Source organism: Pungitius pungitius, chromosome 1 (assembly GCF_949316345.1).
Source record: "Pungitius pungitius chromosome 1, fPunPun2.1, whole genome shotgun sequence".
NCBI classification, from domain to species: Eukaryota; Metazoa; Chordata; class Actinopteri; order Perciformes; family Gasterosteidae; genus Pungitius; species Pungitius pungitius.
Genome location: NC_084900.1, coordinates 18,628,013 through 18,643,416, shown reverse-complemented (window position 1 = coordinate 18,643,416; position 15,404 = coordinate 18,628,013). Strand labels below are relative to the sequence as shown.

The 15,404-nt window shown below is 46.7% G+C and overlaps 1 protein-coding gene across 1 annotated transcript in view; it reads right to left on the bottom strand.

Moving 5' to 3' along the window:
* Positions 1-13,644, bottom strand: part of skia (v-ski avian sarcoma viral oncogene homolog a) — a 54,623-nt gene extending 40,979 nt beyond the window's left edge. The window contains exon 1 of the mRNA XM_037479383.2: positions 11,583-13,644. Coding sequence (XP_037335280.1) covers positions 11,583-12,488 — 906 coding nt within the window. The 5' untranslated portion in view covers positions 12,489-13,644. The remainder of the gene's footprint in view (positions 1-11,582) is intronic.
* Positions 13,645-15,404: the final 1,760 nt, after the last annotated feature.

The window sequence follows — 15,404 nt, the reverse complement described above, 5'->3', positions numbered from 1 at the left end:
GTCTGAGGCATCCGTCCATCCATCTGTCCTCTCCTTCACTACGACCTGTGAGAATGAATGACCACTTGTCCTACCACCCGTAATCCTGTGTCCTCCTACTTACCAAAACCAGTCTGTAGAGAATCTGATAATGACCAACTTTTCCTAAAAGGACTAACTCACCTCTATCCTTATTGGGCTCTTAAGATAAATATATACTTTTCTAGATATGGTATCTGTAGCTTGTACAACGTATATTCCACAATGTACAGTGGACAGTGGACACAGCTGAAGGTGGGAGTCTGGAAGGATATAGGAGTGGGGATGACACAGGAGAAGTAACCAGCTGAAGGGAAACATGGGGGAGCGAGACAAATAATCTCTTCATCACTTCATCTCAGAACAAACAGCGTGTCACACATACGTCCACATCTTAGTTTATTTTTCATCTTCACTGAATGTTCACATCATAGTCTATTTTTCATCTCCACTGCATGTTCACTAACTATCCTGTCATTTCAGATCCTCCCACCTCGTCACCTGATTTCCTGCACCTGGTTCTCACCCTCACCTGTGGTGCCTCCCCTCGTCAGTCACTCACTATTTAAGCCCTTCACATTCTGTTGCTCACTGCCAGATTGTCTTGTGTGTTTCCCTAAGTTCTCCAGTGTTTCCCTAGTTATCCTTTTTACATTGATCCTGACCCTGTCTGTTCCTCGACCCCGATTTACCTGCCTGCCCCGTTTCGGATTTGTCTGTTTGCCATCCTGGTTCTGACCCTGCCTGTCCTCGTCTGCGGATTACTGCCTGCCCCTCTGGACTTGTTTGCCTCCCGACCGATCTCCCGGTTTTGGACCCTGCCTGAACTTTGATTAAAACCCCCCCGTCTTATCCATCGTGTCCGAGTCGTGCGTTTGGGCTCTCCTGTACTCCGGTACCAGTAACCGTGACACAGCGAGCAGGCTTTAATATTACAAATGCATCAATCCCATGTTACAGCTTTGCCCACATTTGTTTCTATCTGAGACGTGAAACCACTTCAAGGGAGGAAAGTGGTCGTGCAGCACGAGAAAACGTGGCACGATTCTTCACCTCAACTACATTATGATCTTCATAAACAGGTCTCACATGTTTGCCGCATTCTAAAGACTCTAATCGCCTGTGCTTTGGGAATATATAAATATATATATATATACACATCGCTAGCCTACTTTGCCCATTTTTTAACTCAGTTCCCAAAAAGTCATTGAAGAGGCCAAAGTGGGGAATGTTTCAATCACTTCCCATTGAAGCTGAAGACAATAAAAACCAATGTCAATACAATGTGCAGAAATATGTCTGCTAAACTTAGCATTTTATGTTATTGTTTGTTTTCATTGCTTTGCCAAACACTGCCTTGAAGACACAAAATGCCACCACAGAAAGACGGGCAGCCAGTATTAAGCAATGTCACCAGAAGTAACCCTGTCAGTAAAAGCCACCACGTGTGTATTAATAGTAGACATAGATAATCAGTCAATATTGGTAAAGATAGCCAAGGGTAGATAGATGGAAACTGGAGGCAGCTTTGGCCCCAGAATGTGGCAGACAGGCATCATCGATGCAAAAGCGCTAGTGAGAAAGGTGTGACAGCTCAGGAAGCCGCAAGTGCTGTCACACACGCGCACACACACACACGCACACACAGCACATATATAAATGGCAGCAAGCTTTATACAAACACATGTCCTACTGCTCAAGATAGCCTTGGCAGTGTTCCTCTGAAGGAAGGCAGTGAGAATGCTGTCTTTGTGCTCGCTGTGGGTCAGAGGTGGTTACACACACCACACATTACTTTAGAGATCTACAATTACATTCATTATGAGCAGAGGACTTCAACAGGGCTATTGTCTGCTCTGTGGGAGTGTAATGATGGTATGCGAGTGTGTGTAGACAGGGATGATGCCTGCAAAGCTGTCCGTGTGTGTTGGGGGGGGTGTCACAGTGTATTTGTCAGTGGTGTGTGTGTGTGTGTGTGTGTGTGTGTGTGTGTGTGTGTGTGTGTGTGTGTGTGTGTGTGTGTGTGTGTGTGTGTGTGTGTGTGTGTGTGCAGCCATTGATTTAGGTCTTCTCTGGTTCTGCAAAGAAATGAATTGTGTGGTTGGGGTGGGGGAGGGGCGTGGGATCAATGGTTTGAGTTTAAGAGGGGGGGGTGTTAAAGCACAAGTCTGGGCCTGGAGAAGGCTTCATGAACCTGAGAACCGTGCCAGGCGGAGGGATGTTTTATTTAATGAATCCAAGAGACAAGGGGATGAATGGTTTGGGCCTGGACCATAAGCCTGTTTCTGCAACACTTTGTCCCAAGGAGTGAGCAGCGTGTCCTGAGGCCTGCCCCCTCACCTCCCTGACAGGCTGCAGCTCACACACATTGTTTCTGCAGCTTGAATGAGATCCAGCAGGTTCTGCTTTGCCCCAGCTGGGTTCAACCCTACTCTCCTGTCCCATCAACTGAACCCCCCCTAAACTGCTCCTTTCACCTCAATCGGTGATCCTGCCCTCCATACCTCTGTGTTACTCTGCTCATAGGACACACACACAGTGCGTCTTATAAAAACTGTTGTGAGGGTTTAAAAAGGCCAGGACAGTGTTTCTCTGCTGGAACAATTGGCCAACTTGGTCCACTCCCGGATGAATCCAGTTTAAGATTAACCCCCAGGGCCTGAAAGAGGTAGACACCAACTATGAGTCAGAGCAGACAAAAAGTAAAGAGGAGAGGTGTTTGTTCTTCCAGAAAGAGAAGCCTTTTCTAAGAAAAGACGTCCATACGTCATCGTCAAATCCAAAAAATCTGAAGCATCTATTGCTGTTGAACTCAAATAATGTCTGCAAAGGAACCACAGTTCCTGTTCTTAATCCTTAAGATTCTACTAACAGTGGGTATGAGAAGCCCCCTCGTGGGCAGTGAGGCAGAATTCCTATATGAAAAGCCTTAACCCTCCTAGTGTCTGACCATATTTTGCCCTTAAATAAGAATAACAATGTTAAACGTGGGATGGGTGTATGTATTCTGAGCCCACCCACTTTTTAACGGTCCAATCAAATGTGAAGGGTTAAAAGCCCTATAAAAAAGTGCACAAGCTAGAGATGCTCCAACATATTTTACTTCAAAAGATATATTCTGCTTTTGTGACCCAATGACTTTATTTACTTTGGACCCAAGCTGACACATTTTAAAAGGTTTGAACTATACATCGCGTTTGCTTCATAAAGTTTGAACCATTATTGGAAGCAACCCGCCAAGTTAGGATTGTGAGGTATTGTGGTAATTGGAACCTGGCAGGTAAACATAGATTAGTGCTGGGTGGTAAATGTGGCCGTAGTCGGACGCTCTCTGTCCACATCTGCATGCACACATGTGTTGGGATGGGACGGCAATCTGAGGCAAGGAGTGGACAATTTCAGTCTTTGTTTGCGTGCACCCGCAACGCTTTTCAGGAAAGATGATCAAACGGACGCAAGAGAGAGGACAGAGGAGGTGGCGGCCAACAATGAGCACTGCTCCATGACTCAGCAGCTTCGGGAGCACTGATCGTCCAACAGTGGAGGGGATGGGGGGTTATCACCTCTATCCGTCCCACAATCACAGATCCACAGCTGATACTCAGCACAAAGGAGGTGACAATGGCTAACCAGCACAGACCAACCCCCCCTACTCCGTACTCTTACAATAATACCTCAGAGGAGCTCCTGGGAGCGCCCCCTCAACACACACACACACACACACACACACACATCCCCCCATGCCAAGTCAATGCAAAAAACAACAACAAAAAACACAACAAAGAGGTCGCCCAGGACCCGGCCTGCCTTTACAAGGACAGAAAACACACCTCAAGCCCCTTCAGACTTCTCAGTGTCTGTCTTTGGACCGGCCGCCCCATGCTCATGTGGGAGGTGACTCAGCATTATTTCAAAAGGAGGGGGACTATTTTAAGTGTTTAAAGAAACTTCAGTAGTGTGGACTCACACAGTGAGTGGGACGTTGTGGTGGGACACAGTCAAAGCAGAGATAAGGCCAACGTTGGAATTTTAGGATGAATAACAAAAGGTGTATTAAAGGTAACGTTTGTCATTCTGTGTTTAAATTGAATAGAAATGAAGCGTTGCTGCAGATACTCTTTGAAATCTCTCACCAGCATCAGTGACCCGGCCACTGAGATCTGGCCAACCTGCTGAGTTCACTTTGCAATTGTGCCAGTTCAATCAGAAATCTTGAATATCTCCCAATATCTGCGTTCCCTGTCTCTACCGTAGACACGGTTCAGGGGAGAACGTCTGGCCGTCCGCTGTTGTCCCAACAGCATGAGCCGGACCGCTGGCTTCTGACATCACACTGACGGGGATATTCTAGGCCCTGTGCCGTCATCAGTCTGTGATTCAGACTGCTTCTGTATTCATTATAAGACTAAGCAGGCGTTGCGGGGGTAGAATCTGGGTGCTGTGTGGATGTCTGTCCTAATGCAGTGTGTGTGTGTGTGTGTGTGTGTGTGTGGGGGGGGGGGGGTTGGGGTGAGGGGAAGCATCACCGTGGGAGACAGGCAGATGGGGATGGAAATGAGTAGGCAGTGAGCTCATGCTAATCTGCTCCTACAGCTGATCCAGGCACAGAGCAAGCACGAACACACACACACACTGGTAAACCCAACCAGCCTCATGCGCAGACACACACACAATGAAGAAGAGGATGCCACTACTATTCAAATGTTCCCATGTCTCGCGCATATTTCTGTACTTAGTGGAAAACCCAAAACTACGGTGGCCCTGAAGTGCAAAGCAACATTACAAAGAATGAAACACTTTTACAAAGCTCGAGACAAACTAACATTTTGGAAAACAAATTAACATTTTAGAAAACACATTTACATTGTTGAAAACACATTTACAACAGCGTTTGGCGAGGAATAATCCTTTCTGCGGTACAACCCGGCTTCGTTCAGTTTACTTTTAAGAGTCCTCAAGCTGATGTTTACACCGTGTAGACTTGACATCATGTCCACGGTTACAGCGTATGAGTGACCCTCGTTAAAATATTGAACGCAATGATGCAGTATGTCTGGTGTTTCCGTCTGGTCCGCGTCCTTTAAAAACTCCAAACACCGACCACACGTAACGCAAAACCGCGTTAAGCTGTTCATGTGTTTGCCACAAAACGGGCAAAACGTCCCTCCAATGAACGTCTTTGTCGCCATAAACTCCACAACCAATGAAAACACTGCGCTCAACACTTCCGTCACTTCCGGTATTTGGTACATTCCCTTTCCGTGAGGAATCTGTCCTTTTGTAAATTTGTTTCGGGATTGGTAAAAGTGTTTAGCGTCTTGTTTTCTAAAATGTAAATGTGTTTTCTAAAATGTATATGTGTTTTCTAAGATGTAAATTTGTTTTCTAAAATGTAAATGTGTTTTATAAAATCTTAATTAGTTTTCAACAATGTAAATGTATTTTCAACAATGTAAATGTGTTTTCTAAAATGTTAATTTGTTTTCCAAAATGTTAATTTGTCTCGAGCTTTGTAAAAGTGTTTCATTCTTTGTAATGTTGCTTTGCACTTCAGGGCCACCGTACAAAACCCCTTAACAAAAACTGAACACACACTGAAACGCGTGTGTGTGAGAAAGTCTAGCTCCTCTCATCAGGCAGCCATCTGTCCTGTGGGAGTTGCTCATCAGCACCTGATTGGCCAACTGCGCTTGACGCGCGGCGAGGGGTGAGGCGGGTCACCTCTTTATTTGGGGAGGGAAAGGTCGCGTGGTGCGGGCTCTCCTCCAAACACATGGTTGCACAGGGAGAACCTGAGTGGGGGGGTGGTGCGACTCCAGAGGCCAACACTGCTGTCATGTACAAAGGACGCTGCTGAGCTGACGCAGCACAAAGTGAATAAAAACACACCATCTCGAAATGAAAGCTGCCCCAGCTGTGTTTTCCTGTTTGACATCCACAACCAACCAATCCGGCTGCTCATCACCAACACCCACGTGTTCCTTTAATGAGGAAAAAACACAGCAAAGCAATAGAACACCTTTCTCAAGCAAAGCGTGTCCTACATGGATATCAGATGTGATGCTTCCAGAGAACCCCCCCCCCCCTCCCTCCCCGGTCAGAGGCTGAACCCTTCCAAAAGGCATTACAAGAAAAAAACACGTAGATGTTTATCCTGTGTGAAATTCATGAGCCCCGTTCAATCTGAACTCAACAAGGGTTTGCAGGTGAGAAGAAGTTGCACCTTAGGTTTACCTCCTCACCACGGACTCAGTGGCATTTTGATGATATCGATGTAGTGTCTGGATGGTGCCCTGACAGAACGCGTTGGCTCTTTAAACTGCACTTAACAAGATCGTGGAAACACTTTGCATGCTTCAACCTTCTCCCCCGGCACATGGCTCTCTGGTAAACTTGGCAGTTTGACTCTCACTAGTCTGCGTGCAGCTTGAAGCTTTCTGCCACTTGGCACACATTAAAATGCTAATTCGGTGTTAAGCTGGCCTTCCATCTGAGCCCTGCTGCATCCCCGTTAAGCAGCCTCAGGCCAGGTAAGGAGTCAGAAAGGTTGGGGATGTGTAGTTGAGACAATAACCGGGCTTACAGTGCCATGTGTTAGGATGAATATTTCAAAGGCCCTCTCATGAAATAAACATGCAGGACCTCGCCGCCTACGATAACCCTACCATCAATATTTAATGCCTAAACTAAACTTGCCACAATGCCGTTCACAAGCCACCGGTCAGGTCTAACAGCGGATTGTAGGAGCTTCTCTTCATGCTACACCTGGAGGAGGTCTATTGGTTCCCTCTTCCGTGCCTGGCTCACAATAGCTCCAGTTAGACACGCTCAGGGACTCCGAGACACTCCGGAGACTTAAAGATAGCCACTGATAGCGCCTGCTTCTTCAGAAGGCTAAGAGTCTTCTGAGAGGGGGTTTCACTGAGTGGGAGGACATATACTTCATTTCTACGCATTCCCTCAGCTCCTCAAACTCATTTTCTCTGAGGTTGGCGTGCTTGACTTTCCCTCTTTTGAATGGACAGGTTGTGCAGACTGGGGTTAGCCCAGTGGACCCTCGTCATGAAGTACTGGGCCGGACACTCGGCATGAAGGCGCTGCTGGTGGATGGAGAAGCAGGTGGGCCAGGAATAAGAGGCAGCAGGGGGGTGGGCAGGCAGACATGAACTCTCCTCAGTCACTGTCTCTTATTGAATGAGACTGCTATTTGTCACGATAGACTTTAATAAACAAGCTGATTTTATCAGCATGTATGAGTTTGCACCTTTAATAATAGAATCAGGAGGTCAGATGGGGGATAGATACAAAATATTGTCTAAACACAAGCAAGACGTTTTTCTAAAAACCTGGAACATTTATAGTATAAATAGGAGGCATCTGTTAATAATTTATGCTTCATTTATTTTCGGGAACATTAGTTTTGTATATTGTTGTTTTCTTAAAGGAAGACATCCAGTAGAGGAATGAACCTATTTCTAAGCCTGTTCCTGAGGAGAGCTGTTCATGCGTGCTATAATGTTCTCCTGTATATGGCTGCAGGCCGATGTTGGCGTTTAATAGCACATCCGACTCATCGCTGAGACCTTTCACCTCTCCACACTAGTTGTTGTTGAGACGCTCGGAGCAAAGACTTCTAGCACTTTCCTGGGTAGGGAAAGAAAAAAGCGGCTTTGTAATGATGTGGAAAGTTGTGAACTCAAGCTCCAGAACACAAACAGAACTTAAACTTAGCATGAGGCTTAGAGCCAATGTTTTTCTGTTTTCCTCCAGTGATCGCCCCTGTCTGCTAAGCCGGTCAGCCTGCTTTAATTGAGCTCTGAAAGTGACAGAGCTTTCAATCCCACTCCAAGTGAAAACACTTGTCAATTTGCCATCTGACCCTACATCCTCACTACTCAGTGTATCCATCTTTGTCCAAACGGGCGTTCCAGCATCGTTTTCGAGATAATCTGCATCCACACGGGTACCTTTACGAAAGTATATTACATAACCATTAACGTAGACTGGGCATACGCGTTAGGGTGTAAACAGAAAGAAGATGATATACATGCTGCAGGTAATTTAGTTGCGGAAAATTTATGGAAGAACAACGATTGCTAAATGATAATGATGGCTTGAAATTGGTTATCAATGTTAAAATGAATTACTAGTAGCCCTGCTGTGGGATAAATAGGACACTTTAAAACTGCTAAGATGAACTATGCCATGGGCATGATTGTCTCCAAACAATGTCCACGCAAAGCTGATCCGTCCTTGGGATCCGTTTCTGGTGCCTGAAAACGTCGGTGCAGTGTGGACGCTCAGCGTAAGCATAGAGAAAGGTATGCTGTGAGGACGAAGCCTTCAGTGTGGACTGACATCCTGTCAGAGCAGCAGGACTCTATGTAAGCCTACTTTAATTAGTGGCTTTCTCTTTTTGATATTATATAATTATAAATTATACTATTTGTCAGGCAGAAAGCAGAAAATCCAGCATTGAATCTCTTGAAAACTCAAACACCCACAACCAGGACAAAACTGCAGCGGAATTTTTCAGCCGTCACCTTTTGTCAAACTCCCATGAAGAAAGGAATGGAAATATTCCCCAACAACCATTGACATGCACAGCTACCAGCTGTTGTCCTGTCCACCGCGTGGACATGGCTGGCTGTCAGCAGGCTTAGCCAACACTGCGCCTTGCATATGAAACAGGACCTTGGGGAGTTCACTTCCTCTGGGCCCCAACCACCACTGCTCCCCCTCCCTGAAACAAGCGGCCCCTTCAGCTGGAGGCCAGATATCCCAAGCAGCATTGGGCATTTCGGGGGTGGGAGTGGTGGGTTAGGTAAGTAAAGGTGGAAGTTTTTGCTCCTCCGCATCAGAGAATGGTGGACACATATTGGAGTATAATGCTTTAGAGACAAATATTCAAATCCCACAATTGGCAAAAAGGTGTCTTTTTTGATTTTTAGGAGCTGAACAGCTCCGTGCAACAGAACACTAGTCGGCTTCAGTTTCAGCTTTCACTGCGGGTTGAACTATACAATCAGCCTGCTTAAGCCGGAATTTGAATCCCCCTGTTTTCTGCACCTTTGTTTTATCCAAGCCGAGTACAGAGTGTTCTGTATCCCTGTTAAACCTCCTCACCTCTTTGAAGGGGTGGCAGGTTAGGAATGTATTTATAGGGAGGATGCCTCTAATGAATGAACCGTCACCGGTAAGCAGCATGCTGTGTCCAATCCCATGACTTTCCAAAAGGGCCGGTGAAACTGAACAGGATCGACACCAATGAGTTGGACATAAATGGGCTGGGCTTGACGCGAGCTGGAGCTGGCTCCCCCCCGCTCTCTTCTTGCTATCTGCGTTGCACGGGCAGATCGTTGAGAAAATAAATCACATCATCTCGAGGGCAAATTATAAAGTTAGCAGCACACTAAATCTGCAGCCGCAACCCTTATCTAAACATCCCGATGCAGAAAGCCACTGATTGTGCGTGCCACTCACATGGGGACTAGCCAGGAACCAAAAGACTGGGAGGAGCAAATGGGAGAAGTGTTCCGCACCCAGCATATAAACTCATTTAAAGTAAAACAATGCAATAGTCTGCTGCATCGGCATTCAGCTCTACGGTTCATTTCCTCTCAGATAAGAACAAAGTGCGAACTTTTCCTGCTAGCTCGCACCTCTTCCATAAAACGCAGGCGTGCTGCAAAAAGCGCTCTGTGATTCAGAAGGAAGCTCCCCGAAGAGCATCTGCAGGCAGGGAAGTGTGACAATATCACTTCCTGTGTCTGTCTGATTGCGAGACTGCTGCGAGCACTTCTGAAAAACCCTCATAAATATTCACAGAGCTGCCTGGTTACTCCGCTGACGGCGCGGCACGGTGCAGTCTACCACTCTGCCTCACACCCTCCAGGAACCTCCTCAAAGGTCCTCGCCTCTACTCAAATGTGCTGACAAAGGGGAGCTCTATTGCCATAAGTTAAGCAATATTGCTTCACTCCCCCCAGCATGTATTCCCTCATTAGCGTTTCCTAGAATAAGGTTCTTGGGGGTGGGGGTGTCAAACTCAAAAGCCGGTTAGAGTCTTAAATGAGCCTTGGGCTTAACGCTCGGGTGCCTTATAAAAGTAGAGGAGGCCCCTGGAAGTGGGGGTGCTTGAGGTGTGCCCACTTGAGTGTGAATGGAAGTGTGTGCCAGGAGTGGGTATTCACCATGCATGGCAGGACTCAGACACTTCAGCCATTCCTCTTGCTTTGGCGGATTCTTCTGAGAGAAGCCTCGGTGGAGAACTGGAGGGGAGCTCCCTGTAAACAAGTCCGCTGCCCAGAGGTCCACTCTGGTTTCAGTCGGGCTGGAGCACAGAGTAGGTAAGAGAGGATGGATGGAGTAGGTGGATGTTTGATGGGGGGGTCGGATGTTTGCTGAAAGCTCTCCTTTGTTGCAAGTCATATTATGTTTCCACTACAATACTTCTAAACTCTGCTCCATCAACTCCATTCATGTGTAACAGCTCATGCAAATGGCTGCACTGGCCTTTTTTTCCTAGAGTACGGGTGTGTGTGTGGGGGGGTCCTTTTATCAGTCTACCACCCAACTACCAACTCTCTGCAAACTCCTGGCTGGCCCACACACACACAAACAAACACAGATTATAATCCCCTCATGCAGTCTGACAGAGCTGGAGCAAGCACGGAGAACCAGATTCAGTTCCTACGAGTCCTTTATTGAGTCATGTGTCTGATCACTAAAACCACAGGAAACATGTGAGCCATACATGATCATTCCAACATGACACAACTTTTTTACATCACCACAGAATGAAGAGCTGACCCACAGGAAGCCTGTCGCATGACCGATAGACAGATGTGACATTTGATGCTGCACACACACACATTCAAAATCTGCACATAAAACAGTAATCCCTGATGCCATGGATTTGCATCACCTCCCATGGGAACACACACACTTGTGCACGAGAAGTGGAAGATCAAGCAGGAATGTAGGAAGAAATACCATTCCTCAGGGTGTGTGTGTGTGTGTGTTTAGAAGCCAATTTTCTTTACAGCTAAATTCATGTTTAATTGACACACTGTTTACTGTTTGCCATTGAACCATTTGTTGGTAATGACATGGTATTTACAGTAGTGGCCAATAAAAGTGAGCCTGAGAGGTGCATCACAAGCAAATAACGGCTTTATTACCACCTGAGGTGTTTTGTTGTCATTGAGGCCAATTAGTAGCAGTGTGTCAAAGATGACCATCCAGGTGGTTTTAAGGATTGCACACACCGTACTATAAGGTTGAGCCCCACATTCATGCATTTTATTTCATCATTTTACCTGTGGAAAAATCTCCAGGAAACCCCTCCAGCACAAGGGACAATTCCTGGTGTTGTGCAGAGAGCTTTTCATGGGGCTCCCCCCAAAATACTAGAAGTCCCATCTAGGGAGGGACACTACATGCAACTTGAGGACAAGCTCTGTGTCCTGCAGAAAAGAAGCTGATATGGACAACACCACCATTAATAAAAATAAGTTAAACCAACAGGAAGCAGAGCTCCCTGGGAAGCAGGACCAACTCACCCTGGACGATGCTTTCCTTTTGTACTTGTTGGCGAAGTCGAATTTCTCCTTGATCTCGTCCAGGAGCTGCTCCAGGCGAGCCTTCTCCTCTTTGAGCGAGTAATCCTGGCCCAAGAGGATGTACGCCCTCCAGTTGGCCGAGTCGAAGCCCCAGTGGCAAGTCCTGTTCTCCTGTGCCTTGTGACTGTGCACCACGAACTTGTGGGTCGGGTACATGAGTCTGCAGTCCATGCACTGGATGCACGGTGCGTTGGGGCTGCTGTACAGCTCCGGCACGAACAAGCCCTTGCACTTGCCGAAACACTCGTGGTAGACCTTGAAGCTCCTCTCCGTTAGCTCTAGCTCCAGCGAGCCTCCGCTCGGCTCCTTCTTGCAGCGCGGCGGGTAGGCGCCTCCGTAGATCAGGGCGTTGCAGAGCCGCTCCGCGTCGGTCTTGGTGATGAGGCCGCAGGACGGCGCCGAGAAGGGCAGGATCCCCATGACTTTGAGGATCTCCAGCTGGTCCGCCGTGCACCGCGAGCAGTAGATATGCAGGTCGTCGCACACCGAGTTGATCTGCTGCAGCGAGAAGTCCCGCAGCACCGTGTTGAGGATCTGCGGCAGGCACAGCCGCTTCTCCCCGCCGACCACGAAGCAGGAGATGGTCTCGCCCTCCAGCACCGTCTCGCACCTCTCCGTGGAGCGGTCCGACGGGATGAACAGCGGGCCCGGCATCACCGGAGGCGGCAGATGCTGCAGAACCGGCTCGGGCTCCTTGCCCTCCTTCTTGAAGAGCAGCTCATGTTGCCACCGGGCAGAGAAGGCCGCCGGTCCGCCCAGGGAGCTCATGGAGCTGAGGTGGAACTGCTTGAGAGTTTGTTGCAGTCCCGGGTGAGGCTGGAAGCTCTGTCGGCTTACGGTCTCCATGTTGTTCCTGCAACTTTAGAAGCGTAAATACTTCTGGTCGGCGCCTGAGAATCGCGATTCTGTCTGCGTGTGTGAGCCCGGTAAATCCACGGTGTCCGAGAAGTGATCCGAACAGAGAAGCGCTTCATCAAACATCCGGTAAAAAGTCCCACAGGGCGAGTTTTCACTTTTATCCCCGTGACTACTGACTGAACACCGGCCAGACGCTCCCAGCAGCGGGGCGCCGACTGTCCATATCGGAAGAAACACCTCTTCAAACTCCGCACAAGTTCCGCCCGTCGAGCCCCGAAACCGAGAAGGCCGAAATTCAGACAGGAGCTGTGCGGATAAAACGGTCCTTATTTCAGGCTCTTTCCGCTGTGGTGGAGCGCTGCGCTGCGATGCGTCTGCCCCCGCGGTTCACTGTGACTGAGGGAGAGACGTCTGAGAGCCAGCCTCCCCCTCTCTCCCTCTCCCTCTCTCTCTCCGGCCCTCCCTCCCTCTCTCGCTCTTTCTCCCCCACTCTCTATCTCCACCCCCCCTCTGTGTTTGTGTGTCTGGCTCAGTCATTGAATCCCAGCCAGGAATGTGAGTGACTCTGCAGGCAGGCCGGCTCTTCCAGGAACTAGCCGCCCCCCGCCGCTGCCCTGTGGAGAGAAGAGGAAAGGGAAGAAAATGAATGCTGCGTTCACGTCAGATGGGAAAACGTACCGAGTGTCCACTTTCCTTCAGTAATAACTCCATTAGTAAGCACGTGTGTTTGTTATTTACTTCATGCACCTGTGCCAGAGATATTTAGGACATTCTTTTACTCTGGACTACTGCATTTATTCAGACATCAATGCATTAGCAATAATTTTACCTATAATAATAACTGTCCATTCTGCTGAATGAGTGTCTTTGGGATACTTCTGGTAGGCTAGTATAATTCTTCAGTATTCTTAGAGAGGTCATGGAGTTAATTGGCCATGGCCTAAGCATAAGACTGTTCTTTCTGAAATGTAATGATCTGGCTAATATATCTATATATGTAAATATTGATGATAACATGAGCCCAGTTCCAGTTATTGACCGTACTTGTAATCAACGTGCAGTTTGTGATTGCAGACCCTAACCCTAATGTAAGCGGCTCTTCCACACAAGACGATTCTATTTACTATTTTTCTCATGACCCTGAATGTAGCAAAAGAAAAGAGTGTTTATGTGAATCATTTGGTCCGAGGCTGGAGAGAGAGAGAGAGAGAGAGAGGTGTTCATATCACCAGTAAAGGAACACAAATAGTATATTTAAGTATATTAATGTCAATTAGACTGTCATAGTTTTTTTTTTAGCATTTTAATAATTTGACTTACCGTGGATCAGATGAATATTAACAAGAAATGTTTTTGTTCAAGGCTAAGTGATTTAGTTTCAGGGCACAAGAAAAACAACTGCAATGATAATTCATATTATTCCTATTTCACTCCACCTCAGGAGGCCATGCCTGAAGTCCGCAGTCAATAAGCAGTTCTCTGTTCCTTTGGCATCCCCTAGCCAAACATTGGTGAAACTGCAACATGCTGGCACCTGGGGGGGATCTGGAAAGATGCTGCGGTGAGGGGTGATCAGTGCATGTGAACGTGTGAAGATTCTGGGGCCTCCTGTTAGAAAGGGATCCATGACCAGGAGCCTGTCGCTAACAGTACACAAAGAAGAGCAGGGAGTCAAATATGATTCATCAGGTCTTTCCATGGCGCTTTCATGTTGGATGATTCCAAATGTAAGGCGTATAGGATGGGGAATTCTGAGTATTGAGCAATGATAAGGAATGTTGTTCCTTATAATGCAACATTCAATCATAACATTCCTGAAAACGTAGCACAATTGTAATGTAACTCAATAACGTTTTAAAATGACCAATTATGCAACAATGTGGGGATTACATTCATACGGGTAATGTCATATCTAGGATTCCTGTTTTTACAGATATCGTAGCCCATACTTTTTTCTCAGTAATAAATATTGTGCACATATAGCATACATACAGTTACAGTCATGTTATTCTATTGAAAACATTTGGCGCTACGTCGCTGTCACTATTCAAAAGGATGGCAACTTGTGCGCTATTTTTTTGGAAAATGAATAAAACTAGAAACCCTATTGGTGGTAAGTATAAGGGACCATAACCCATGCTGATTGTTCCATTGGACCAGTGGGTCTTGGATTAGTCCCCATCAAAAGATGACAAAAGATTGTTAGCATTACACATGCAAAAAACACCAAACATTTGATTCAGTTGCTTTGAAATGAAAGTAATTAAAAAGTGATTCTTATTGAATAAGGGTATCCTGTCACTGCAAATAGGGTTTCAAATTGGTTTGAAAATGTAAAAAAAAAGGGATTGTGATATTGGTACAGTAGGAGAGGCCCCTTGGGCTGCATGTTCAGGCCTCTCCTTCACTCTCTGTTGTCCCTCGGCCAGAGGTGGAAAGTAACGAATTACATACTCGCGTTACTGTAATTGAGTAGTTTTTTTGTGTACTTCCACTTTTTAAAGTATTTTTTGAAATCTGAAAATTTTACCGTTACTTAAGTATTTTTTGTTTGAAGTATTGTACTTCGCTACATTTTAAATCATATCCATTACCGAGTAAAAAAAATGCGAAGGAAAAAAAATCACGCCCAGGAAACTAACGTCACTGCACTGATTGAGTGAGCGGGAGAACGAACGCGCTAAACAAGAATGATGGAGACGGACAAAACAGATGCAAACCCAGCTGATATCGAATGAAAATACGAAGCGTAGCCGCTAAACCGGAAGTACGTAGATTTTCACAGTAAGAATCGACGCAACCGTCTGTAATGACAGCGGTTACCAGGGTAACAAGAGGAGAAAAGTTCATTAACGGATATAAATAAATAATCCTGGTCTGACAGGATGTGTTAGCAGCAGTAGG